Source organism: Podospora pseudoanserina, chromosome 1 (genome assembly GCF_035222485.1).
Source record: "Podospora pseudoanserina strain CBS 124.78 chromosome 1, whole genome shotgun sequence".
Taxonomy (NCBI): domain Eukaryota; kingdom Fungi; phylum Ascomycota; class Sordariomycetes; order Sordariales; family Podosporaceae; genus Podospora; species Podospora pseudoanserina.
In genome coordinates this window covers 7,021,198-7,047,451 of record NC_085920.1, presented here as the reverse complement: position 1 = coordinate 7,047,451, position 26,254 = coordinate 7,021,198, and the positions used below count along the sequence as shown (strand labels likewise).

At 53.8% G+C, this 26,254-nt stretch overlaps 8 protein-coding genes across 8 annotated transcripts; 4 read left to right on the top strand and 4 right to left on the bottom strand.

The window, feature by feature from the left end:
* Positions 1-188: 188 nt before the first annotated feature.
* TGL1 (cholesterol esterase) lies at positions 189-3,303 on the top strand. The gene is made up of 6 exons (XM_062943239.1): positions 189-284; positions 345-603; positions 679-758; positions 823-918; positions 975-1,270; positions 1,353-3,303. Exons 2-6 carry the CDS (start codon positions 572-574, stop codon positions 2,916-2,918), a joined length of 2,070 nt encoding a protein of 689 aa, XP_062806313.1. The 5' UTR covers positions 189-284; positions 345-571; the 3' UTR covers positions 2,919-3,303.
* Positions 3,304-5,338: 2,035 nt separating this feature from the next.
* On the top strand, positions 5,339-8,056 carry RTA3 (Envelope glycoprotein gp160). Its single transcript, XM_062943238.1, has 2 exons — positions 5,339-7,021; positions 7,086-8,056. Exons 1-2 carry the CDS (start codon positions 6,557-6,559, stop codon positions 7,752-7,754), a joined length of 1,134 nt encoding a protein of 377 aa, XP_062806312.1. The 5' UTR covers positions 5,339-6,556; the 3' UTR covers positions 7,755-8,056.
* Positions 8,057-8,220: 164 nt separating this feature from the next.
* QC764_119740 (uncharacterized protein) lies at positions 8,221-10,059 on the bottom strand (the record flags this gene model as incomplete). Its single annotated transcript, XM_062943237.1, has 3 exons — positions 8,221-9,534; positions 9,612-9,705; positions 9,770-10,059. The coding sequence occupies 3 exons, from the start codon at positions 10,057-10,059 to the stop codon at positions 8,221-8,223; spliced, it is 1,698 nt and encodes a 565-aa protein (XP_062806311.1).
* Positions 10,060-10,862: 803 nt separating this feature from the next.
* TEF-1 (translation elongation factor EF-1 alpha) lies at positions 10,863-13,163 on the bottom strand (the record flags this gene model as incomplete). The annotated part of the gene is made up of 5 exons (XM_062943236.1): positions 12,817-13,163; positions 12,694-12,742; positions 12,481-12,610; positions 12,037-12,175; positions 10,863-11,971 (listed from the first exon to the last, which is right to left on the bottom strand). Exons 2-5 carry the CDS (start codon positions 12,696-12,698, stop codon positions 10,863-10,865), a joined length of 1,383 nt encoding a protein of 460 aa, XP_062806310.1. The 5' UTR covers positions 12,699-12,742; positions 12,817-13,163.
* A 3,218-nt stretch (positions 13,164-16,381) lies between these two features.
* On the bottom strand, positions 16,382-17,857 carry SER2 (Phosphoserine phosphatase; the record flags this gene model as incomplete). Its single annotated transcript, XM_062943235.1, has 1 exon — positions 16,382-17,857. One exon carries the CDS (start codon positions 17,855-17,857, stop codon positions 16,382-16,384), a length of 1,476 nt encoding a protein of 491 aa, XP_062806309.1.
* Positions 17,858-19,681: 1,824 nt separating this feature from the next.
* MET16 (3'-phosphoadenylsulfate reductase) lies at positions 19,682-20,590 on the top strand (the record flags this gene model as incomplete). Its single annotated transcript, XM_062943234.1, has 1 exon — positions 19,682-20,590. One exon carries the CDS (start codon positions 19,682-19,684, stop codon positions 20,588-20,590), a length of 909 nt encoding a protein of 302 aa, XP_062806308.1.
* Positions 20,591-21,051: 461 nt separating this feature from the next.
* Positions 21,052-23,754, top strand: QC764_119690 (uncharacterized protein). Its single transcript, XM_062943233.1, has 6 exons — positions 21,052-21,078; positions 21,119-21,492; positions 21,749-21,800; positions 21,854-22,185; positions 22,250-22,692; positions 22,777-23,754. The coding sequence occupies exons 2-6, from the start codon at positions 21,424-21,426 to the stop codon at positions 23,012-23,014; spliced, it is 1,134 nt and encodes a 377-aa protein (XP_062806307.1). The 5' UTR covers positions 21,052-21,078; positions 21,119-21,423; the 3' UTR covers positions 23,015-23,754.
* QC764_119680 (uncharacterized protein) lies at positions 23,207-26,208 on the bottom strand (the record flags this gene model as incomplete). The annotated part of the gene is made up of 4 exons (XM_062943232.1): positions 23,207-25,116; positions 25,179-25,930; positions 25,991-26,060; positions 26,197-26,208. The coding sequence occupies 4 exons, from the start codon at positions 26,206-26,208 to the stop codon at positions 24,136-24,138; spliced, it is 1,815 nt and encodes a 604-aa protein (XP_062806306.1). The 3' UTR covers positions 23,207-24,135.
* Between the last annotated feature and the right edge of the window lie 46 nt (positions 26,209-26,254).

The window sequence follows — 26,254 nt, the reverse complement described above, 5'->3', positions numbered from 1 at the left end:
CCATGTTTTGGGTACGCCTTTATTTAACCACACCGAGGGTTACATGCCATATACAACCCTGGCGACACGCAACCCTGATATCATCCGTATCATCCCAGGCTTACGCCGTCCATCAATGAAAAGACAATGTTTGCCTCCAGACTTTGCATTCGTGGCAAAAGAACCCAGCGTGCCAGTTCTCCAATATAAAGACTTCCACACTACGGAGGACTATGCAGGCTGTACATACATTGCGGGACGGCACAGCAAGCTCCAACAATTTTGCATGTGACGCTCTGACACCTGTGACATCACATCGCCCCGTTTCAGCAGCAGCCTTCACCTAACTAACAACCTTCTGACAGGCGGTGGAGCAAGCTTCCCTCGATCCTCGCCTCGCACGCCCAATCGGCTCGCTCCAAGAAGATTGTTACGGTCCTTTTGTACGATATAGGAATGTTTCCCTTTTGCAAGTTGTTTTCAGATTGATTGATATTTACACAAATTCACCCAAACAACGTCCGGCATACGAAAAGCGCGCCAATGGTCACCAGATAAGAGCCAACCAGTGGAATACCGCAAGCCCGCCAAGATGCCTGTCCCCTTTCTGGGGCGCCTTAACCCGTGAGACATTCACACCCCGTGGTGGCAGAGAGGCAACAATAATTTACTGATAGATGATTTATTTGGGAGAAATAGCACCGAATATGCCGCCCTTGTTGGATCCTTTCTGCTTGTAGGGCTCGAGGCCTTTATTCGAATATTTACGCTTGCTTTGCGTGAGACGGCCCCCTATCTTGATCTCCACCGAGATTGAGCTCCCGAGCTAATCGTATTGTTCAGCGCCGTCGTTACTACAGCTATGTTACGGGATCTCGAGACGTCTGTTTAATAGGTGGACTAGTCCAGCGCAGAAGCGGGCAGAGCAGAGGAGAAAATGCATGTTGTTTGTGCTGGAAGATGCTAGGGGTAACAATACTGACGGTGAAATCCAGCGGTCTCGGCCTCGATTCGCGATGCCTCCGATTTCGTCGATTTATGTGCCATGTTTGGCTACACCGCCGAGGAACACGTGGTACGAACCGAGGATGGGTATTTGCTGGGAATACACAGACTTGCATGGCGGAAGGGGGAGGAGGAACGGAGGGTGAATCGCGGGCCGACCAGCGTCAAGAAGAAGGTGGTTTACCTGCACCATGGGCTGCTAATGAACAGCGAGGTGTGGGTTTGCTTGACGGATGAGCAGCGCGCTTTGCCCTTTGCATTGGTGGAGAAGGGTTTTGACGTTTGGGTAGGTAACCTCAAAATGGGGTGCCGAGGAGAGGGCACATGGCTGATCATATCTCTAGCTCGGAAACAACAGGGGCAACAAGTACTCGAAAAAGTCGATCCGATATTCCCCCACGACGACCGAGTTTTGGAACTTTTCCATTGACCAATTTGCCCTCCACGATATTCCTAATAGCATCAGCTACATTCTCGAGATCACCGGCCAGCCGTCCCTCTCCTACATCGGCTTCTCCCAAGGCACCGCGCAGGCTTTTGCCAGCTTGTCCATCCACCCCAAGCTCAACGAGCAGGTCAATGTCTTTATCGCTCTGGCGCCAGCCATGTCGCCAGCGGGCTTGTCTAACGGCATAGTTGACGCTCTGGTCAAGGCCTCGCCACAGGTGCTGTTCCTCCTTTTCGGCCGGCGGTCCATACTCAGCTCGGCCACCATGTGGCAGTCAATCCTCTATCCACCACTGTTCACCAAGCTCATCGATCTAGGTCTCTCGTTTCTCTTCAACTGGCAAACCAAAAACATCAGCACTTCGCAGAAACTGGCCGCTTACCCTCATCTCTACTCGTTCACCTCAACAAAATCAGTGGTACACTGGTTCCAGATCATACGAACCAAGTCCTTCCAAATGTATGATGACGATGTCCACCGGCCCCTGATCTCAGCCACCAGCAACAAGTACACCAAAGTCGCTAGGTACCCGACGAGGAACATCAAGACGCCGATCGTGCTCGTATACGGAGGTAGTGACTCGTTGGTCGATATCAAGGCCATGCTGAAGGAGCTTCCTAGTCAAACGCTAGCCAACGAGATCCCACACTACGAGCACCTGGACTTTTTGTGGGCGAGGGACGTGGACAAGTTGGTTTTCCAGCATGTCTTTGATGCGCTGGAGAGTTTCACTGGGGCGGAGCATACGAGGGAGGAGTATGAGCGGTATAGAACTGTCAGGAAACAGCACATAGACTTGGTCAAGATGGAGAGTGGGCTGAGAAGGGCAAGCCACCTGGCTAGGGGAAGTGATGTGGCTGATAGTGATGTCAGCACAGCGGTTGGGGAAGAAACAGTGAGGGTCGCGGAGTTGAATGGGAGTTCAAATGAAGACGCGGCCGGGACTGGGGAGGAGATGGAGGAGGCGCAAAGTGAATGGGGGGTGTCACCTACAAAGAGGCTAGAAAGCCCGTTGAAGTTTGAGTCGAAGGGCCTGCCACAGTTTCAGGACCGTGAGAGGCCATGGTCGAGGGAGAGCCACATCCCTTCGCCGACAACACAGCAGCAGCTACAGCTCCAACCCACCGTCTTGCCACCTAGGACAAGTAGGATTGCCAGGCCGAGGGCTAGCAAGGGGAACCTAGCTGCCGAGATAGCTGCTTCCGGTGGTGAGGACTACCCAAACTCCCCGCACACGCCCGTGTCCAAAGCGGAGATGACGGACGGGTTCGCAGACAGTCCAGCTGGCGACACTGGCCCTCACGCCGCCACGACGGGGATGACGGGGATGATGAACATGATGACTACTCCTAAGAGGAGGGGGACGGGAGGGAGTCATATGAGTTTTGACTCTATGAGGGGAGGGAGGGGAATTAGTCTGGGTGCCAGTAAGTTCTCCGACGCTGTTGCTGTTCTTGATGGGGAAGGAGGGGCAGAAGAACACTGACGAGGAATGTTGCAAAGGTAAGGCCGTCGGGGGGGTCACGACGAGCGCGAATGATATTGCTGGGTTGACTGCTAGCAGTCCGGGAGGTGGAGCGGGAAGTTCGGATGAGGGTGGTGGGAGCGGGTCGGTGCATTCGAGGAAGGGGTCGGCTGCAAGCGTTGGGTTGAAGAAGTGAGAGGTTGATTAGGATGATGCATTTTGGCGTTTGATCATGAGCTTTTTCATTCATTCAAGATTGGTTTTTCTTTGGGTTCTAGATCGGGAAAAGAACAGTCAGGGGGGTGCCAAATAACCCTATGGGGAAGGCCGTTGATCGAGATTAACAGAACGCTATCTGGCCGCTGGGCATTGTGGCCTGGAACTGCTGTTTGCGAGGCCCTTTTTTGCATAGGTATACATGGTTACTACAGTTGGATAGATACAGACATACGCACGCAAAGAGTAATGACAGTCGGGCGATATTCATGGACAAGATCTGTGGAAGTGGATTCGAAGATTTACGTCTCAGTGGCCCTTTGAGGAGAGCAGGAGGGTTAGTTGGGATTTGAAGGTCTGATCTGAGATCTGAGACGCGAGATAGAGTAGACATCTGGCCTGTCTCATCGTCATCGTCTGGAACTCGGCCAGAATGACCGACAGATGGATGATGATGTCGGGTCCCGGTCCTCGCGGTTTTGTTCTCACTGCCTATTGTTTGTACCTCCAATTTACCCTCCGGCCCCGTGGCTCTTTTGGCTGAAGAGAAGAGAAGTTTGAGAGGGTGCCATCCCCAGACCATGGTAGCGAGGTAGCGAGCTTCACCGTTATCTTTTCCAGCCATGATTAAGTCCACGTGGGTGCGATGCTGGGAGTTGAATGGAGATGTTTCCAAGTTTTGGGTGTCATGGGGTTTATCGGAGAGAGGAGAGTCAAGAAGCGGTGAGAACTTGATGTGCTTCATCACCATGTCTCCCTGCCAGGGCATCGACAAGACGGCGTGAGTCGGGGCAGGCAGCCATATCAACCACTGAACGGTTCAGGCAAGCGAGTTGTGCCACGCACCAGATCTCGAATGTACGAGATCCTTCCTTTCCGCCTGGCAGATCTTATCTTGAATCTGTATTCTGTGCTTTGCTTTTTCGTTCGGGCCGAAGATGATACGCTCTCGTCCTACACACAACCGGGGGAAACGGGGCGGAATTCAACTGGAAGGGTGGGGAGGGGGTGAGGAGATCTAGGAGAGATTCCCGGCCGGTGTGATGATATGTGAGAGGCTCAAGGATGGTGTAAAATACCGTATGTGTCATTACAGGCAGACTTGGCTGTTGCCCCAGCCTTACTGATAGTGTGTACGTACTGCAGGATGAAACAGTGAGAGCCCAACCTGTCGGGTTGGTCAATCAGGTGGACGGCATGGCGCTCAGCTTACACAGCTGGGCGGCGGGAAGAGGCGGGAGCGGGTTGCACGAGGTGTTGCTCCGGCTCCGTTCTACGTAGGCCTTTTTTCCATGCAATGGGGGCGGCGATTAGGGCCGACAGAAGAATAACTCGGGTTGATACTTGGGTGGTGGTTGGATCAAGGGTCTTTGCTTGGTGCGGTGACGCAAACAGATCTGGGAGGATGGAACCCTACCTTGTGTTGGAGAGGGGACGGATCTCAGTTTCTGTTCCAATGTGATGTCTCTGGTTAATCGCATGCATTGTGTTGAGAGGCCAAAACCGGGTTGACATGTGGAAGGGGATGATCTTATGCCTGTTCCTATTTTTTGGTTCCTGTTCCATGGAAGTGGTGGAAGATGTTGGTGTGTAGATCAGGAAGAAACATACATTTCCAGTGCATGTTATTATTCTTCGGGGTCTCAGCGAGGATTTGAACTGTCGGTCCTTTCGGGAAGTATGGGAGAGGAATGGAGGCAGTGTGTGGGACAGGAACAAAAGCTGAAGAAATCGAGGACAGAGCAGGCGAGAGGGACGGCGAGCGAGGGTATCTTATAGATGTCTTGGCTTTCAGCTTGCCATCTCAGTAAGCCCGGTTGGGAATCCTTCTGTTGCCAAAAATGACCCCATTCGGATCTGCCTGTGTTGGCTACGTGCGCCTTGTTATCCGCGACCTCCGTCGACACTGACCTCTGATGAGAGGATGACCAGGTATTACAGATTACCGATACCCAGAGCGCTTTGCGGCTCACTTGGGTGATCTTCTTCTTCTCCTATCAACGATTTAGCACTCGATGGTCACGATGCTGAACTAACTATGAGAGGTGTCGCCTGCTCGGAATTCACCACGCCAACAAAGGACTAATTCCGCGCTTGGTAGATGACACGCCGCCATGTGGCATAATCGGAATTTCAGAATCAGATACGTGGGCCTGGCGAACAATTATACGGCTGGCCTCGGCCCTGCAGATGTCAATAGCACTCCGGTTCCGTACCCGCGCCCACGCAAATGGGAACTCCCGCTTTTACAGCAACATTTTGCGCCGAAGCAACAGTGCCACATACACCGCCGCCCGAGGAAACCTCTCGACAACTGATACCCAAAGAGCCGGACAAAAGTGCGAGCCAATGCATCCGAGAGCCCCCTGTTGATCTCTTTGCAGTCGTCCCAGGAAGGATTGGTCGGACGTGAATTCGGAAATCCCATCGCACTACACCAGCAAATTCCTATCCAACGCTCAAGCAGCCTCAGCGCATCACGCCGTGCGACATCACCACCGGGGGGAAGCTGGCGCGCGTTGATTCCGTACCGGGTCGATAGGTAGCAACGTCCACGAGGCGAACAAGGCTGGGTCTCACCCACGAGCCACGACCAGTTGCGTCGGTCGGTCAGTGAGGCAGTGTATTTTTTGAGAACCTGCCGCCTGTTTGTTTCTTACATACGCAATACACTTTACTGTACTGAACTAACCTCTCGTCAGACCCCTACCTGACACGAAGATCCAATGGCTCGGAACAAGCCAACCTCTCATCTGCTTGCATTTGCTTGCGTCACCTTTCTCTGTTTTCCCCATGCCCACGTCTACAAGGCCCTAATGCCCGGGCCCAAGATGACCAAGACCCTTGCCCGTTGATAGGTGAGACCTGTATCTCATCCAGACAGCATAGCCCTCCCGAGACAAGGACTACCCCCTCCCCTTCGGCGGCACCAACGGGGGCAGGTACCGGGGGGGGTACGTCACGGTGGTACCAAACAAAAGAACAATCCCTCGTGTGTGGTAACGGGTCAAAATAGGAAAGAATTGGAGCCCGGGGTCCGATGGTGAAGGGAACGGGGGGCTGGACCGGAGACAGACAATGGACAAACATACCTCTCATAAAAGACCCTTCCTCCTGAGTCTCTACCACACCCGGTCCTCCGAGACATGCTCAAGCTGAAACTATAACCTTCAAGCACAACAAGAAGGCTGTGATATCAGTCCCTGTCCTCTCTACTTATAACTCTTATACCCCTTCTATCTCCCTCTCGCCTGGGATCTAGAACCTGAACTCCGTATACAACCATCTCTTCAACTTCCACTCACCGGACATAAGAGACAGGCAACGACACCTTCACACAGCAGCATTTGAACCTCCCAACCGTCGTTATCCACTGGGCCTAGCCCGTAATCCCCACCGTCTCCAACACCGTTCCCAACAGATCACCACCACCAACAGCCGCAATGTCCTCCACCGTCAACGAAGACAACCACGGGCCTGCTCCTGAAGGCTACGACACGTGGGAGAAATACTGTGCCGCCACAACAGCTCAGTTCTGCTTCGACGCCCAACCTCCCATCGAGGGCGTCTGGGAAAAGATCCCCTCCCTCACCACCAACGCCATCTTCGCCGCCCTCTTCGGCGTCTCCTTCATCGCCTTCATCATCACCTACTTCCGCTCCCGCCGCCAGGGCACCTTTTTCACCGTCATGATGTGTCTTGGGCTGCTGTGTGAAATCGTCGGTTACGCCGGGAGAGCCGCATCGGCCAAGAACCCCTGGGACGACATGGGCTTCATGATTCAGATTGTGACTCTGACGATTGGACCGGCGTTTTTGGCTGCGGGTATCTACACTTGCCTGGCCAAGGTGGTGAGCGTCTATGGTGAGGAGAGCAGCAGGTTGCCCGCCGGTTGGTATACCCGCATCGTGAGTCGCCCGCCCCAACTTTTTCTTCACATCTTGGAAAGGCCAGAGTGCTGACCAAAACCAGTTCATCCCCTGCGACGTCGTCTCTCTTGTCCTCCAAGCCTCGGGAGGTGGCATCGCCGCCGCCTCGGACGACATCGACCTCCTCAACATGGGCAACAACATCATGATCGCCGGTCTCTCCTTCCAGGTCTTCATCCTCGCCGTCTTCCTCGCCGTGTCGGGCGAGTTCCTCCTCCGGGTCCGCAACCGCAAAAAGACCTACGGACCCGACGCCGGGTTCGAGCAAGCCGAGCCTGCCAAGTCCATCCGTCAGGGGTTCATGTTCAAGGCCATCATGATCGCGCTCGCGGTCAGCACCGTTGCCATCTTCTGGCGGTCGTGCTTCCGTGTCGCGGAGCTGTCCGAGGGCTGGAACGGCCCCCTCATGGCGAGGGAGGATCTCTTCATCGCGTTCGAGTCGGTCATGATCCTCATTGCCGTGGTGGTGATGAACGTGTTCAACCCCTGCATGGTGTTCGGTGTCATGATGAGCAGCAAGTGGAGGAAGCAGGGCGGGTTCAGAAAGTCCGAGAGCACGGCCACCACCTCCAGCGACGAGGAGCTCAACGTCCTCCGGCAGTCCGCTCAGGGCTCGAGGAGGGCGGCCGGTTTCGGAAACCAGAGGTACTACCAGAGCCAGGGGCATCACAATGGCAACCAGAACCAGAACAGCCGGTATGGTGATGTTTAAAACATGCCCGCCTTTTCTTTTGTCTTCTCTCTCCTTCTTTTGGAGTCTGAAGCAAGATGTACACGAGTTGCCAAGGATGAACGACTGTTTTGTAAATGAGGGCGGGGCAAAGATGATAGATGTTTGCATTTTCAAAGCGATGGGTATGAAGTTGTGTACACCAGATACTGACAGCAAGGCGTTTTCGGTTGGCTTTCTCTCATAGTTTCTTTTAATCCCTTCTCGAGAACTGGCTGTTCGATTCTTGGGAGCCGGGTGTTCGGTTAGGTAGATAGTTGCAAAATGGAAAAGAAAGAAAAAAACTGTCAAATAAGTTCGAAGTGCTTATTCTAATGCTTGATGTCGACCTTTGACAGTGACAAAATGAGCTCAAGAATGATAAAGGCATCTCTCCCCGGACCCCGAAACTGAATGGACCCCCAAACATCGTCCAATCTCGGCATCCAGACACCTCCCTCCCCTTCTGTCATTGACTCTTGGACCTCTCCCCTCCATCCTCCACGTCTCTTCCCCCGGCCACAAACCCCTCATCCCCTCCCACCATCTCACCATCCTCCGGCTTCCCCTCCCGACAGGCCCAGCCATCTACAAACCTCAACGTCTCCCTCCCCCAAACCCGATTCATCACACACAACCTCACCGGCACCAAGATGATGATCAACAGCGGAAACCCCGGCGCCGCAACCGTAAGCGTCACGGCAAAGATCCCCACCGTGACCAAAATCTGCGTGACAGTATAAGCATGCACCCCTCCCCAACGCACCCCCGCAGGCAACTCGGGCAGCTCAGATGGCGGTGTGAGCAAGTGAAAGAACCTCGTCAGCATAGGGTTCACACTGAGGGACTGATAACCCATAAACATGAACAATCCCGCCAACACCGAAGTCGGTGTCAGACCCAAGACTCGCTGGAAAGGCGGGCTGACAAACACCATTATCATGGCTGCTTGTAGGAAGTGGGAGTATCGCTGTTCGTAGACCCTGGGAACAAGGTTCGTATGGGCGCCGCTTTCTTCTTCTTCTTCTTCTTCGGGGGCCGGAACAACTTGATCCTCATCAACTACCCAATGCCGCAGGGATTCTGAATGAAGTGGTGCCTGTGGCAACAGCCCGTTGGCCGGCGGGATACCCAATATCCCACACAAGGCCGTTGTCGTGCCCAGCAAGGCAATATCCCAAGCATATCCTCCAGGTTTCTTCACCCCGTACCGGTCGACAGTGCAGATGATGCTGCTGATCTCATGGTCAAAATAGAAAAGTATCGTGATGATCGCCCCTGGGATGATCGAGATAAACACCCACTCCACAGGCAGCTCCCAGAACCTCACAAAAAACACCTCGCGCTCTGGATTCGTCGGCCGGAAAGAAGTTTGCACCGCAAGCCGGCCATGATCCAAGTCGGCCAGGTCTCCAATATACGGAATCCCAATAAACAGAATAATCGATATCGCAGCTGCATACTCAGACAATCCCATCCGGATGACACGCCCAAAAAGAGGCTTCCACTTTGTAGCCGTGGACAGGAGTATAGCAACCAAACACGTCCCAACAGCGCCAATCATGGCGTAGAGAAACGAGTCCAGCGGCATCTGCTCGTGCGTCCGCTTGAGCTCCATGGCGGCCTTGTGGAAGTAGATGATGCTGTTGAGCAGCGAGAAGATATCGGCGCTGAAGTCTGTAACATACTGCATGGTCCAGTCGTGGGCGTTGAAGATGGCCAAAAGGTAATGCATCCAAGCCGAATGGATAAGAGACCAGGCCATAACAGGCAGGAAGGGTACCTAATCCAGTCAGACTGAGCTTCTCAAAAAGAAATATATATATCTATATATACATATATATACATAAACAACCATACCTTGAAGCTATCACTGCACAACTCGTACAAATTCTCGGCCAGCACCGAAAACGGCCCAGTAACCCCAAGAATAGTCAACGGCTGAGCAGAGAACCTACCACAACGCACATCCCATTAGTCCCCAAACCCATAACCACTCCTACCAGACAGTGACTTACACCGCAAAGATGACACCACACAACCCAGTGCTAAAAACAACCTCAACCGTCCCCCACGATCTCCCAGTGAGAACGTACAGATCACTCGCAAAAGTGATGCCGGGCAGGATGTTGGTAAAAAAGACGTAGACAGCGCTGGCTATCACGAGCTGGTTGAAGACTGTCCAGTCCGACACCCATCGCCTCCGAAGGTTGCGAGCATCTTGCCTGAGAAGTCTGAACGGCTCCAGTTTGCCGCCTTGACGAAAGTGAGCGAGAGTCCTCGAGGACCACGAAGACTGCCTGGCCATCTAGATACGAAATGGGTGTTATTGGCAGATGAGGCTCATGTCGATAGGAACTGGGACAGCCTGGGAGGATATCGACGCTGCTTCAGCAGAATATTATAAACACCATGTCGAGGAGCCAAGCCGAGGCTGACGTGGATAGTGATGCATCTCGAGGGCTATTTTTCTGGGCGGTCAGTATAGAGAAGCAAACGAGTGAGGGGTAACGCTCGGTCGATCATGTTTGAGCATGGTTGGACCGCGGTGGTGTTCTTTTGTATTGGCATGAGGGTCTCAACTCGTCGATGAACAAGAGGTCAGTCTGCCTGTCGGATTTGTTGTTGGCCCCACGTGGGGAGAGTCGATGCTTGGGAAGAGACAAGCCAAGATCAGGGCGTGGAACCACAGAACGGCATGACATCATTGGAGAACTTCTTGCCGGCACGCAACTTACAACATTATGGACAAGCATCACCACCTTCAGAGAGGCAAAGGTAATGACCTCAGGCAACAACATATCAAGAGAGAGTAGCAATCACAAGCAACACCAAAGCACACATATTCACAGTAGAAAAGATCATAACGTTCGTGATCACCTCTAAGGGACTCTATTTTGTACTAAAGCACATATGAGAAAGTTTTGCCGCAGAAACCCATGACCTTTCCCTCCTCAAAATTGTGCCCCATACCAAATAACCGATTGCTCAAATTGAGCCAAGAGATCCGTAGCGCCAACACACATCGCGTGACGCTTTCCTTTCGGTGGCCAATGACCTGTGTCCCTGGAAGCGAATTTTTGTTTTTGCTGTTTAGGTGGAAGAAATGATTTATTTCTTGCCAGCCTTGGCAGCGGACTTGGTGACCTTGCCGGAACCAGCAGCGGCCTTCTCGACCTTCTTGATGACACCGACAGCGACGGTCTGACGCATGTCACGGACGGCGAAACGACCGAGGGGAGGGTACTCAGTGAAAGCCTCAACGCACATGGGCTTGGAGGGAACCATCTTGACGATGGCAGCATCACCAGACTTGATGAACTTGGGGCTCTCCTCAACGGCCTTACCAGTACGGCGGTCGATCTTCTGCAGGAGCTCAGAGAACTTGCAGGCGATGTGGGCAGTGTGGCAATCGAGGACGGGGGCGTAACCAGCACCGACCTGGCCGGGGTGGTTGAGGACGATGACCTGGGCATCGAAAGAGGCGGCGCCCATGGGGGGGTCGTTCTTGGAGTCACCGGCAACGTTGCCACGGCGGATTTCCTTGACGGAGACGTTCTTCACGTTGAAACCAACGTTGTCACCGGGGACACCCTCAGCGAGCTGCTCGTGGTGCATCTCGACGGACTTGACTTCAGTGGTGACGTTGGAAGGAGCGAAGGTAACGACCATACCGGGCTTGAGGACACCAGTCTCGATACGGCCGACAGGGACTGTGCCGATACCGCCGATCTTGTAGACGTCCTGGAGGGGAAGACGGAGGGGCTTGTCGGTGGGACGCTTGGGGGGCTCGATGGAGTCGATGGCCTCAAGGAGGGTCTTGCCGGTGGCCTTGCCACCCTTGACCTCCTTCTCCCAGCCCTTGTACCAGGGGCAGTTGGTGGAAGCCTCAAGCATGTTGTCGCCGTTGAAACCGGAAATGGGGACGAAGGCAACAGTCTTGGGGTTGTAGCCGACCTTCTTGATGAAGTTGGAGGTCTCCTTGATGATCTCGTTGAAGCGGGCCTCGGACCACTTGGTGGTGTCCATCTTGTTGATGGCGACGATGAGCTGCTTCACACCGAGGGTGTAGGCGAGGAGAGCGTGCTCACGGGTCTGGCCATCCTTGGAGATACCAGCCTCGAACTCACCAGTACCGGCGGCAATGATGAGAATGGCGCAATCGGCCTGGGAAGTACCAGTAATCATGTTCTTGATGAAATCACGATGGCCGGGGGCATCTGGAGGAGCAACCATGTTAGCATGATGCGAGGACAGAGGATGCATGACAGGTGTGTCGACTTACCGATGACGGTGACATAGTACTTGGGGGTCTCGAACTTCCAGAGGGCAATATCGATGGTGATACCACGCTCACGCTCGGCCTTCAACTTGTCAAGAACCCAGGCATACTTGAAGGAGCCCTTGCCGAGCTCAGCAGCTTCCTGTTATGAAGTCAGTCACGATGTTCGACATTGCCAAGGCTGATGATGGCGGTGATGGTGGTGTTGAGCAAAGGGCAGAATCGCGGGGTAAGTGGGGTCCGTGCTCGAAAAAATTTGCCAACTGTGCGTTTTTGTGTGCCCCTCCCCCACCATGATGAGAGGAGGGGCAGCACAAAGGCAGGCAGAAAATGGCGGGGAAATGTGATGAACCAGGCGAAAAACCGCCCAAATCGCCAGTGAATGCGATGTGTGCGAAATTGTGTGTGGAAGTGAAGGAAATGAAGGGAAATGAGGGAAAAACTGACCTTCTCGAACTTCTCGATGGTACGCTTGTCAATACCACCGCACTTGTAGATCAAGTGACCAGTGGTGGTCGACTTGCCGGAATCGACGTGGCCGATAACGACGACGTTGATGTGAGTCTTGTCCTCCTTGCTGTTGATGAAGTCAGTGATGCTGTTCGACCGAGTCGCGGTCGAGGTCACGATGCCCGCGATGGTGATGAAAGGTCGACTTACCCCATTTTGACGGTTTTGCGATCACAGATCGAAAAGTTTGAGGGATACGCTGCGCGATGATGTTAGAAGGCGATGTTCTTCTCGATGAGGGTGACTGTTGATGATGTGAGAAGGGTAACGTACTGAAGTGGCAGTAAGATTGCTCGAATCAGGTATGCCGACGGAGGAAGTAAGAGGGAGAGGAAGTCAAGAATTTCTGGAGGGGTTGAAGTTTTTAAGGGCAAGAGGAGGAGGGGCGAGGCAGGTTGGTGGGGTAAAGAGAGCAGAGGCAGAATTTAAGTGGATCCCACCACAGACCACAAAAATTTTGAGCAGGAAGCGGGTCAAGCCCTCGAAATCTACGGCCTCTGATTGGAGAATGGAACGCCGCGCCTTGCCGCCCCGCCGGTCAGGCTGCCTTCACTGCAGCAGCTTGCGTCTTGTAGCGGGTTACTGTGACCAAAGTACTCAAGGGCTCTGTTGATTACGATCACAAACAGCTAGAATTTTTCAAAAAAAAAAAAAAAAAAATATCATCTCGAGTTCTCTCTTGTGACTACCCTCTGTGCTCCCTTGACTTCTTCCCCTGTGACGTGTCCGGCAAGTGGTGAGTCTATTGCCGTGAGGCACGGAGCTGCCCCTCTCAGACATTGGCGATGCTTCAGACTGCCCCTCACTTGGCGCCCACGACGATAAGCCCCTCCTTCATGCTAATCCTTGCTGTGATATTTTCCGTCCTCACCAGGATGCCCGGGTGGTTTCCAATGGTCGTGCGACCGCTCGAGGTACATGGCTAAGATACTGAGGTACTTGGAAGGTGGGAGGGGTGTTTGCTTGTCAAATCTTTGGGCTTCTCTCTGCTGCATCTGGCTTCCAGCCCAACGACACACCATGCGACAATTGCTCCAGGGCTTGATTTGCTTGCCGCGTGAGTCAATCGTGAGATTCTTTCGATTCGCCTCTCACTCGAGCCAGCCCAGCTTGGCAGACACGGCGTGTTGCGGTGGCACCGAGCTTTAGAACTTTGTTTCCACAATCCCTACCACGAACCTCTCTCGTTCGTGAATTGGCACCTCTCAAAATGGGTTTGAAGCGGGGTTTCATGAACGGTTTGCCGCGGGGGACGGTGGCAAGAACGTCCAATGCTTTGGCCTGGGCCAATAGCAGAACTGCTTCAGTTTCATCGAGGCGAATGCAATACCAAACCGCCGACAGCGCGCCACCCACAATGCTGCGATACGAATGTGCCATCTGGAGTCTGTGACATCCCATCTTGACGTTGACATTGACGTCGGCCGCTTGCGAAGTTGTTGTCCAGCCCACCCAGCCTGCCAGCCCACCCCAAGCTAGTCCATTTGTCTAGTTCACAGAGGCATTTCTTGCAAATCTTTTTTTTCAGGGTGGCTTCCCCGATCACCATGATGTTGACATGGCAACACGAACACAGCTTTGGTGATGCCAACCCAAGAATCCCACATAGCTCCCCGGCAGTTTCAGGGTAGGCCTTTGTTAGCTCTCCAATGACCTGCTCTGAGATTTACAGGAGGTCGGGGGCAACGTAAAGGTGCGTCTTCCTGCATCGAACACGGCAAGGTCCTTTCCCTACAGAGGTACGATCATGGCTTTGGATGTGACCTCGACGACTGATATTATGTAATAGTCCCTGTGAGGCTCAGGGCTCCCGCTGCCAAGCTTCTCAACGGCAACGCTTCGTCAAGCTTTTTCGAGAAGAGATCTCTGCTTTCGAAAACCCCACCGAGCCCCTTCCAGGGGGGTCGCCTACCGTGTTGCCGGGCCACCCTCCAACTCTCCAGGGAGTTTGCTGGAAGCATGATTCCACCCTTCACCGACCTCAATGGTTGGATTGCCCAGGGAAATCTCACACCTTTTGGCGGCGCCATCGACGTCGAGATCTCGAGCAAGACCTGTGGTGGCTTTGGTCCATGACAAGTATGCTTCGCTGTGGCTACACCTTACAAGATAGTATCGGATGGGAGGGGAGCACAAAGATACCCGAGAAACCATGCTCGATGTTGCAGCGGTACCTGGCTGGGTTCGAATTTTCTTTTTTCTCGACCCAAGATCCCCACTTTGAAGCTAAAGTCTTGGAATCACCTTACCCGTCCCTCCCGTTGTGGACAAAGGCTATCGATTCGGGTATGAATAGGACGGGGGTGGCTTTCGAGGCCTGAGGAGTCATCCGGCCCGAGAGAGACACAAAGCCTCCCGTCAGCCCGGTTGGCCATTGACTGGACGGGAGATCTGCGTCTAGGGTTCTGGATTCGTCACAGCTCTCCAGCATGGCGCTCTCCTATGTGAATGCTTGTACATGATCCTGCCTTAGCCTAGTCGTCGGTGTGAAGCCCCGGTCCACTTGAGGAGTGACTTGGATTCCGGCCCATTGGTTTGGGCAGTGACGTGCTCACCGGCATAGCTGTCTGCGGTTTCTTGTGCTTGGCTTTTCTCTCGTGACCCAGTTATTGGGAGCCAGATCTCTGTACCAGACGGGTGGCCTTCTCCCCGCTTTTCTTTTCCATCACCTATCCCCGTGGGATTATATACGCTCTGGACAACACTGCAGCCATTCTACATCAGGTAATTCAGGTATCTAACTTGGGCCTTCTGAAATATCAAATGAACCTGTCTACTATAGTTGAAAGCCTGATGGCTGCCCTGGAAGGCATAATAGATCCATTCACAGCTATCCATATCTCTCACGGAAGGACTATCGTGTTGGGGCCTATGGACTCCCTTCAGCATATTTCTCAAAGGAATCATGTGCTTCCCCACTGACAAAACCGTTTTTTGTCCACGGCATGAGGATATGAAGCTTGACTCATCTTCAACCCAAAGTCACCACGACCCGTCCTCAGCGTTCAACGGCCTCAAACCTGCCAACGCTTCCAAGATGAAGGTTACCACACAAACCTGGAGTTTGGCCCTACCGTTGCCTACCAACAGTGCCTACACCATGACACACCAAATCACGAATCAACTCAACTTCGGCATGTATCATGCTCCAATCTACACAGACCAGCCGCCCTCAACCTCAGCTCAACCAACCGTATGGGGGCAATCCTAAGTCTAGGACCCATAGAACGCACCGAGTATCAAGCTTGACAAGTAACTCTAAGTCTCGAGGGCATAGATGTCTGGTAGAGAATGCGTTCAACAAAGATAACTCTAGGGCTGTCAGGAGAATAATAGTCTATCATAATGGCAAGCGCTTTCTAAGACGAACAAACCAATCGAGACATGATCTTTAAACCCTGCTCACAACTTTTTATGAGATCAAGATGAGATACTATTGGTGGAGCGTTTTGAACCACGCAGGCTTGGTATCGATAAACGATCTGCAATCTTCCAGCTTCATATCGGGAACACATTGAATAACTAACGGTTGGAATCGATATCTTGGGACTAAAGGATTCCTAACTTATACCTGCCTCGTCTCTCTTCAGTTTCAACCGCCCAGGGCAGTCTGTCAATTGCAGAGCAGCATTATCACACGAGACAAGCAACCCATCTTTCGTCTTCAAGGCAGTGCCACAGGCATGCGTGTATAGCTATACCTCTACCATCCCACAGCGTATACTCCCTACCTGCTAGGTGTATAATCTAAAGCCTTATCCTCTGGCACTGTGTTGTTCCTTTTTTTTTTTTGGCCCATCCCTTGCTTTTATACTCGATTCATATATCCCTCCCTATCCTAAGCTGAAAGCTGCCTTACCTCCTCCTCGGTAAACCCAAACAAATGCAGCAAATCCAAAAGACTATCCCCGTTCAACCTCGAGCTTGCCTCCATCTGCACCATAGGCTTCGCGTTCCACGCCACTCCCAAGCCCGCGGCTTCCATCATCAACAAGTCATTCGCTCCATCACCGACCGCAACAACCTGTTCAAGTGCGATGCCCTCTTTCTCTGCAATCTCGATCAACAACTCTCTCTTTCTCTCCTTTCCGACGATCCTCCCCTTGACCTCACCGGTCAGCTTCCCGGTCTGCTCATCGATGACAACCTCATTGGCATGAGCATAGTCAATTCCCAGCTCACCAGCCAACCAGCTGGTCAAGGGCAAGAAACCACCTGACAAGACGGCGGTCTTGACGCCAAGCCTCTTGAGAGCCTTGATCAACGGTCTGACACCGTTTGTAACGTCAAGTACAGGGCGAAGCTCATTGAAGAGCGTCCCTGGGAGGCCAGCAAGCAACTTTACGCGCTCGCGGAAGGCAGAGTCGAACTCGAGCTCTCCCATCATGGCGCGATGGGTGATATCTGCCACACGGGCAGCAAGATCAGGGGGGTCCTTGATGGTGGCAGCCAGGAGATCGATGACCTCCTGAGTAATGAGGGTGCTGTCCATGTCGAACACCACCAAGCGGGGGTACCGGCGCCAGAGGGTATCGGCTCGGAGGGCTACGTCGACGTTCCATTCTCTCTCGAAGCGGTAGATGAGCTCGTGCTTGCGGAGGTCCTTCAGGGGAAGGTAGTCGGAAGCGGGCGCCGGGGAAAGGGTGAGCTCGACGACGGTGGGATGGTGTTCTTGGTGAGACTGGTCGATCTTCAGGCAACGGTGAGAAGAGTGAAGGTCGGTCGAGCCGGCAGGGAGAGGAAAGGTAGACATGAGGTGAAGGAAGGAGGCGATGCACATCGGCGAGACGTTGGCGCCGTAAAGGTGGTCGAGGGGCTCAGGCTCGGTGGCGGGAGGCTCGAGGGGAAAGTCGTCGAGCTTGCTGGTGGGCGCCATGGTAGGGGGGAGGTCCGAGTCGGCGGCGCGGACCGAGGGCGACTGACCGCTCCCCTTGGGAGACGGATTGCGCTGCGGTGAGGGGATAGCATTTGATACTCTGGGGTTAGTGGACTTGTAAAACAGAGTAGCGATCAGTCTGTTGGTGGAAGCGCCAGGCAAAGGCGTGCAGTTGGGATGCGACAACTCATGGCTCTGGCCATCGACAATCCTGGGCGGGTTCTCAGCTGAGGGGATTCCCTTGAAGGGAGAGATCTCGCGCGGGGGGGACACGCTGGTGGCTTGGAGATCCTCCACAACCGTGTCGATTCCGTAGTGGTTCTCGGGCTTGCTTGGAGGACGGTACTGCTGATGCTCTCTAAGAAACGAACTGCTCCGCATCGAAGCAGTCATGGAGGGGCGACCCTGACGGGAGGGAGACTGAGGTTCCTGAGACATGTTTGCGGATCGCGCACAGCAGGCGACAAATTGTGATCTGGAGGTTATGTTTTAGTGACGACGTCCAAACTCGACCGAAGCGACTCGACGACAAAGAAGCAGTACCTTGGATACACTGGACTTGAATCCTCGACACGCGCGCTACCACAGAACACCGAGCAAAGTGAACCTCCACGACAGACAGAACGCCCAACAGACGAGTGGGCAGGAATGCTTGCGCGAACAGGGCGGCCAAGTATTTTTGTTCAATGGACGGACGGCAGCACCAAAAAACAAGGAAGTTGTCAACCCCACCATTCACCACGGTGAATCCGATTTAGGCCAGTCGGCAGACCCCGCCATCAGTTAGTTTCAAGGTGAGGGGCATTTGAACTCCATCCGGCACGCCCGCACCCGAGATCGGCCAACCACACCGAGACAAAGCTCTCCGTCAACCCGTCTGTCAGGTGGATTCCCTTCACCGGGGGGTAGTGCATGGAGACCTCCGAAACTCCGGGGTAAAGAATGGATATGGTCAATATCTCTGCCATACGTTGCGCCGGTTTTCATCGTCTGCCTGTTTGTCTGTCTACTGCGGGGTCAGCCCGACAGCCGTTGACCGTTTAGACGTCTCCGGTACGGTATATCTAACGTTGAAGAAGGTCCTGTTAATAGCTGTTGTTGCCTGCCCCGTCAGCACGCGACCCACCATTTCGATGATTTTGTCCGGCCGTGAAACGGTTGATTGGAGGCCACCTACAAACAGGTTGCCCAGCTTGGAGTCGGCAGCAGATACTCTGACAAATCGCCGTGGGAGAGCTGAGTAAATGTTGAAGAGATTGAGAAATAAGCTTCAAACGGTTCATCACCGTACTCTTGTTTGGAGAGACCATGTTTTTTGACAGTTTCTGGGGTTGAGATTCTTATGGAGACGTTGAATACAGTGACATCATGGTTCAAGATTCACATCGACGACTGCCGGCTGACTAAGTAGATCAAGACATACCCCTTCAACCGTTGTTCTGGTGCTAGATGTCGTGCAACTCACGCCCTGCCATGACGACAACACCTCGGATTGACGCCCATGAGCAGTTCGAGAAGCGCACAGTGACATGTCGACACAAGACAATGGGTGTTTGTCCCCGGCCCCTTGCCACAAAAGGGGCGGGCGGAACGACTTGGGCGCGAGTCGACCCCCACAGAAAATGGGCCAAATTGACCAATGAAAATGCCTCCAGATGTCGTGATCAGCCTCCATGAAAACACCACCACTCTAGGGAAAGCTTCGTCAGAGTGTGCTCTTTGCAAAGGGCGACCGCAGCCCTCCCAAATCCGCTGCGATGGCCCAGTTTAGACAGGCAGGAGCCAATGCCAGGCCGTCCCTGGGTTCCGTCTGTGTCCTCCAGGGCCAAAGTGATCGTGGAGGCATCGATAATTACTAATGAGCCTAGTCCATGAACAGTGAAAACGTGCCTTTTGATCCCCCCCATCCCGGATGTCGGTCGGTCGTCGGTCTACAGGGTGGTCCTTCGACTTTTCGTTCCGAAACGGCGGATGGGATCTTTCTTCGAAACGCTCTGACTGGAAAGCTATTAGTAGTGAACACTCCCCTCCCACCCCCAAAGCTCGACTTTGTTCCATATTCAATATCCCTCATCGATACTACCAAACCCCCCATTCCCTCTGAGCAACCCCTCTGTTGGCCTCATTCCCCGCCTTAATCACGACATCTGGTGTCCCGTCTTTACTTCCTCTCTTCCTCGCTCTTGCACGAAACGTTGGCATCCACTCAACAACATATCCACAAAACACTCAATACGTGTTATAACCACCCAATCCGCCATCATGTCCACCGAAGAGTCCAGGGCCCCTTCCTCTCGCTCGTCGTCTAATGGCGACGACGCTTCCGTCGACTCGGGCTTTGCCTCGACTGGCAATTCCACCGCCAACCTCCCTGCCATCTCGCTCACCCCAGCACACCTGAAGCACCTCAACCAGCAACTGGAGCACATGCACCCCATGGACATCCTCAGGTTCTCCAAGGCCTTCTTCCCCAACCTGTACCAGACAACAGCCTTCGGCCTCACCGGTCTCGTCACCATCGATATGCTGGCCAAGATCCAGAAGGAGAACCCTCATTCGCTGCCCATTGACCTCATCTTCCTGGACACCCTTTACCACTTCAAGGAGACATATGAGCTCGTTGACACGGTCAAGGAGCGCTATGGGCTCAAGATGCATGTCTTTAAGCCACTTGACGTTGAGACAGTAGAGGAGTTCGAGAGCACATACGGAGAGAAGCTGTATGAGATGTCCTCGGAGCTGTACGACTGGGTCGCCAAGGTCGAGCCTCAACAAAGAGCATACGATGAACTGAAGGTTGGCGCCGTCCTGACTGGACGTCGCCGGTCTCAGGGTGGCCAGCGTGGTGCCATTCCCGTCATCGAGCTTGACGAGGAGAGAGGCATCATCAAGATCAACCCCCTCGTCACCTGGACCTTCAAGCAAGTCAACGACTACATCAAGGAGAACAATGTGCCATACAATGCCCTCCTCGATCGGGGGTACAAGTCCGTTGGTGACTGGCATTCGACAGTCCCGGTTGCCGAAGGCGAGGATGAGCGTGCCGGTCGGTGGAAGGGTCAGGAGAAGACCGAGTGCGGCATCCACAACAAGAAGAGCCGGTATGCTCAGTGGCTCAACCAGACGGCAACGGCGACGACACAGCAGCCAAGTCAGGAGGTCGCTGCCTGAGTGGTCTGTGTTGGGTGGCTGGGTAGAAGCACGATGGAGTTAATGACGATCAGGAGTACGACGAGGAAAAGGATTGGGCGTTGCATACAACAACATATGAATAGGAGTTATCGGCGACTTGGGAAAACGGCGTTATGGGCGCAGCATGCCCGTCAGGACATCATCGGGGGATTGACATTGTTGCTTTAGACTGCATATTGCTAGCATCTTGTGGCATGCTAGCTCAGTGCTGGCGAGAGAGAGAGTAGAATACCAGAATTGAACATGTTAAAACATCGTCGGGTTTGAGTCAAAAGTTGCTTGTCTTGGTCAGGTGCAAAGCCGATCCTCAACTTGGAAGTTGGGCTGGTCTGTGATTGGATGGGGGGTGCTGGAGTTGACCCATCAGGACGCCATGTTCGTGCGGAGTATCGTGGAAGCCAATGAGGATCCATGGTTATTAGTCAATGTTTCAGAGACTGGCCTGTGAAGCAGAAGAATTGTTCCAAAAGTGCTGACAATGGCTGGTGGAAATGATGATTGTTCCAAGATATTTTGATGCTCGACCTGTAGAGCTTCATTCGCTGCTTCTTATCTCTCTATCTTTACTGGAATTCCTGACGCGCACAGACCGCGCTGAGCCCTGATCTCAAAGATGGTCAGGTTTCCCTGCCTCTGATTGGCTCCCCCGATTATCACCAACGTCCTCTCACAACTCAACCTGCCTTCACCTTTTATCCAACGCCGAGATTGAGCTCTTGCAAAGATCCCGTTGAGGCTCTCCAACTTATTTATATATGTGACAAGAAACTCAACCAAATGTTGAGAAGCCAGACGCACTGGGCTCTTGGAAAATGAAGGGGCGTGATCTACACCATCCAGCTGTTCGATACATGTTTGAGCATCATGACTTTCAGCCTGATGTCAGTGGAGATTCTCATACCAGAAACGTCATTTCCACCGCTTTCCTACTCGTTGACCATCATGGCACGGCATCAACAGTCCTCACGTGCCGAGTGCTTGCTAAGACGAACACCATATTGAGCTGATATGTTCCTACTCATCTCGTTCAATCTCTCTGGTTCTTGAACTCTCTGTTGTAACCTTGTGTTGTTATTAGTCAAAATGTATCTCACATATCTACTTCCCCTAGCACTGGCAGCATATGCCTCTGCCCAGTCTCTAACTGAGATTCTCGCACAGGATAATGCCACACTAAGCACACTAACAAGTATGACTGACCTCTTTCTGGCCCTGCAAGCGTCAGAATTACTGACCCCTAAGGTCTCCTCCAACTCGTCCCGGACCTATTCCAGACCCTCTCCACCGCCCAAAACATCACCCTCCTCGCCCCCTCCAACGAAGCCTTCACCAACCTCTTGTCTCGGAACCCCCGCTCAGCAGAACTCATGACCAACCCCCGCGCCCTCTCCGGCGTTCTTCAGTACCACGTCCTCTCTGGAAAATTCCTCTCAACAGACTTCACCACCAGCCCCATCTTCCCCTCCACTCTCCTCTCCAACCCCTTCGCCAACGTCACCGGAGGCCAAAAACTCCAATTGACCCTCCTGAACGAAACAGCAAGCCTCTTCTCAGGCTACAAGCAAGCCTCCTCTGTCATCACCCCCGCATGTTTCCCCCCTTGGCCCATTATATACCTCTCATACTAACCCCTACCAGGACCTAACCTTCGCCAACAGCAACAACACCCTCCACATCATCTCCTCCGTCCTCACCGTCCCAGCGCCCCTCTCTCAAACCCTCTCCAACATAAACCTCACCTCTCTGGTCGGCGCCCTCACCACCGCCCGCCTCTCCTCCGGCACCTCCTCCCTCCAAGACATGACCCTCTTCGCCCCATCCAACCCCGCCTTCCAGGCAATCGGTTCAGCAGCCAGCGGCCTCTCAGACACGGACCTAGCCAACATACTAGGCTACCACCTCGTCCCCTCCCGCATCCTCTTCTCCCCGCGACTCCTAGCCCAAGACCAGATCGTCTTGGCGACGCTCCAAGGCTCCAACCTGACCATCAGACGGGACGGCAACCAGCTGTTTGTCAACTCGGCGAGGGTGATACTGGGGGATGTGCTTGTCGGAAACGGGGTGGTGCATGTTATAGATAAGTACGCCCACACACCCCCTCCCCCAACTTACCTACCCACCACCTCTCTTGGGTATCGCAAGTTGCTGACATTGGGGATGGGCAGTGTCCTAAACCCATCCAACACATCGGCCACCCCTGACCCAGCAGCAGCAACCCAAGCTCCTGCTTTTGCTGGGGTCACTCCGGTGGCAGATATACCGTTCACGTCGGGAATCGTCCCCACGACGACATTTGTGCCAGTGACGGTTCCCCTGAATGGAGCGGGAAAGGGGGCCTTTGCGGCAGTGCCGACGGGGGTGATGTTGGCGGCTGGGGCGGCGGTTTTGGCGGCGGGGATGTAATGTTTTCTCGTTGAGTCTTTATTTTCCGGGTTTGCGCTGAATTCGACGTAGTGACCTACCATCATTCGCTTTGAAGAGTTCAACGGGCTTACTCTTCAGTCGTCTAACTCGTCAACCTCCACGCCACTAAAGACATCATTGCAAACGTGCCAAAGAGAAGAAAGGGTTCTCTTGAATATATAACCCTGTATACGCTGTCTGCTCGTCCCTCTTTCAACTCCAACCGAGTGAAACAAGTAAAATTGAAGACGCTTCCCTACTTCCGCCTTCTGATCTCTCCATCTATCTTTCTGCTGCAATTGTATTTCTGATCCAGTCGAATGAAAAGATTATGCAACGCTCGAGATTCCCAAAGAAAACCCCCAAACTTCCCTGAGAAACAAGAACCGTGTTTGCGTCTTGATCCCGTCCGTGCCCTCAATTTCGCGAAGGGCATCGAGGTACTTTCGACAAGCCCAAAAGGCAGAGCCACGCGAGCCGTGCCAGCCGTGCCATCAACCCAATCCCAGACGCTTTGTCCCCATCGGTCGGTTGGGGCTGTACCGAGGAAAATGGAGCTGACGTCTGCGGCGCCATGAGTGTCGGTGTGGGCGACGGAGGCGTACCCAGAAGCGTGCGGAGCAAGGCGAGAGTGAAAGCGGCAATATATCATCAAAGCGGTCGCCGCCATAATGGTCAGGGCCATCTCCATCTGGATCATCTCCGTCGGGGCCACCTCCATTTGGGCCACCTCCGTTTGGGCCACCGCCGTTTGGATCACCTCGGCCTAGATCACCTCCTTCTGGATCATCTCCGTCTGGATCGCCTCCATCGGAATCACCTCCATTTAGACCACCACCGTTTGGGTCACCTCCGTCTGAACCATCCGTATCGTGATCGATGGTATCGTGATCAGGCCAGTCACGACTAGCCTCATCCCCAATGGGATCCCCCTCCTCAATGGGATCCTCCTCCTCAATTGGATCATCGTCCCCAAAGGGATCGCAATCTCCCCGGTAATCACGGGTGCCGTACCCATACAACTCAATTGTCGCCGACCATAGCCCAGGCTGAAAACCGCAATTGCAAACAAGCTCAAGCAGCTTGTCGACAGTATTCTTGACGTCATTATCGAGGCCATCCTACTGGGCTTCTGTTGCGGATGGTTTTTCCTGCTCACCAGGCGGCGGGGATCTATTGTTGAGTGACATTTCCCTGTCGAGCTCGGCCTCAAGACTGCCTAAAAGATCGGGGCTGTCTGCTTCGGGTGCCTGAGGGGGTTCGGAAGCAGTAGGAAGAGTAGGAGAGGCTGATGTCTGGAGAGAGACCTCTGGGATTTGCGTTGGGACCTCAAGCGAAACAGAAGCTTCGGATGCGGTGACAGGCTCGGTTGTCTGCGCCGAGAACGGGGGCTGCTCTTCTGGCATCGTGAGAGCTTCAGAGATGGATTCTGCGGGCACAGAAGCTTGTTGATCTGCCATTGGGGGCGTAGATGCGCTGGGCTTAGGAGCGGATGATGTTTCAGAGGTAATGGCTGTTTCTGTTTGCACCGTAGCTGATATTTCCAATGAAGATGGAAGAGGGATGTTTGGTTGAGTGTTTCCAAGGTCAATGTCCATGGAGACGGTAGTAGATTGGATGTCGAGGTAGCTGGCAGCAGCAGGCGCGGTCGCTGGCTCGGTGGGCGACACGACCATGACGTTCTTGAGGGGACTGCCTTCCGCGCGGGGAGAGTTAAACTGCGGACCCAGTTGGAACCGTGGCTTGGAAACTGTGACCTCCTCCTCGGGGGTGGCGCGACGAGGCAGCTGCTCGTCTTCAGGTTCCTCAATCGAGCTTGGTCGGATAACCTCCGAAGCGTCTGAGCCGAGCATCTCTTGATCTTGATCCTGACCTTGAGCTTGCTCTGTAACCTGCTCGACATCACTTGGAGCGTTGCCCACTTCAGGGGTCGCTGTTGACTCTTCATCGCCGGCTTCTTCGTCGCCACCTTCCTCCTCACCGTCTTCGTCGCCCTCGTCCCCTTCGTCACCGTCCTCCTCATCGGAAGGAATGACCGAGTTGTCGGCCATCTCGGTGTCCTGGCCTGCTGCATCGCCGTTCTCCTCGGACGTGATGACAACCTGTTGCCCGTTGTTAGCCGCTCGACCTGATACCCGACTGGCCGCGGATGGCAAGAACTTACCCCTGGTGGACCCTCGCCGAGTACGCCCTCAACCGTGGTTTCAGCCGAAGCCTCGCCCCCAGCAGCTGCTTGTTGCTGTGACCTGGTGGCAGGCAAAGGCAACTGACCAATCTTCCCGCTTCCCTTCTTCCTTCCTCTGCCCGGCCCCTTGGCCTTCCTCTTAGGCGGCGGTGGTCTCCGTTTGACGGGTGTCGCCTGCTGCCCAAGCGCCTCGCCAGCCGCAGCAACCGGTGCAGGCACTACCGTTGTGCGAATGATTTCACCGTCGACTTGCTGTCCTTCACTCAATGTGATCGTCTGCTCATACGGATTGCCTGCCGCATCGATCCTCCTCACAGTCGCCCTGGTGATTGTCGGTCCCGGTATATGAGCGACACTTGCAGTACTCGCCAGTGTGATGGTGCCCTTGTGTCTTTTTGCCAAGTGGGAGACTGAGGGGACCTCTGCATTCCTCGGCATCTGCTTCCACGCTCTGACAGTGAAGCCCTCGTTCCCCACCTCAGACTCCTTCTTGTCGCCCTTGGTCCCGAAATCGATGTCCTCGTCCTCGTCCTCGGGCGGGGGCCGCTTATACACCCTACCGGACCTCATCGCCCTGAGAAGCTCCTGGGAATGTGGCGGCAAGAGTGCTGTATCCTTGGGCATGCCGAAAGGCAACTCTATCGCCCAAATATCGTCCTTTTGATCGTCGTCAGGGGGAGGGCCCATGGCCACGTTGACTTCGCCGCGTGTCCATTGTCGAACCGGGAGACCTGAAAAACAATACACTCATCAGCCACCTGTGATGTCACTAAAGGGGTTGGGAGCCATACCTTCAAAGTCATCATGTTCAACCACGCCAGCCCGGTTTCCCCTTCTGGTCTGCGCCGCCGTCCTATACTGCTGTTTCGGTGCAACCACAAGTCCATATTAGCTTTCTAGATCTTTTGCCTGGACGTCCTCAATCGCTCGATTTATCTCGGCAGTTTTGGAGGTTGGTTTGAGTCTTGAAATATAAATGAAAAGAGAAATGCCTTACCATAGGCGCCATTGTAAAACAAAACCAAGGCAAAAACAGCACCAAGGAAAACCGCAGC

Bases quoted from the DNA above. Each gene is read 5' to 3' on its own strand.
- TGL1 (XM_062943239.1), top strand. From the start codon at position 572: ATGCCTGTCCCCTTTCTGGGGCGCCTTAACCC. The intron at 759-822 runs GTGAGACGGCCC...CGTATTGTTCAG, and splicing joins AATATTTACGCTTGCTTTGC to CGCCGTCGTTACTACAGCTA. The intron at 919-974 runs GCATGTTGTTTG...GGTGAAATCCAG, and splicing joins GGCAGAGCAGAGGAGAAAAT to CGGTCTCGGCCTCGATTCGC.
- RTA3 (XM_062943238.1), top strand. From the start codon at position 6,557: ATGTCCTCCACCGTCAACGAAGACAACCACGGGCCTGCTCCTGAAGGC. The intron at 7,022-7,085 runs GTGAGTCGCCCG...GACCAAAACCAG, and splicing joins CCGGTTGGTATACCCGCATC to TTCATCCCCTGCGACGTCGT.
- QC764_119690 (XM_062943233.1), top strand. From the start codon at position 21,424: ATGAAGGGGCGTGATCTACACCATCCAGCTGTTCGATACATGTTTGAG. The intron at 22,186-22,249 runs GTCATCACCCCC...AACCCCTACCAG, and splicing joins GCTACAAGCAAGCCTCCTCT to GACCTAACCTTCGCCAACAG. The intron at 22,693-22,776 runs GTACGCCCACAC...GGGGATGGGCAG, and splicing joins GTGGTGCATGTTATAGATAA to TGTCCTAAACCCATCCAACA.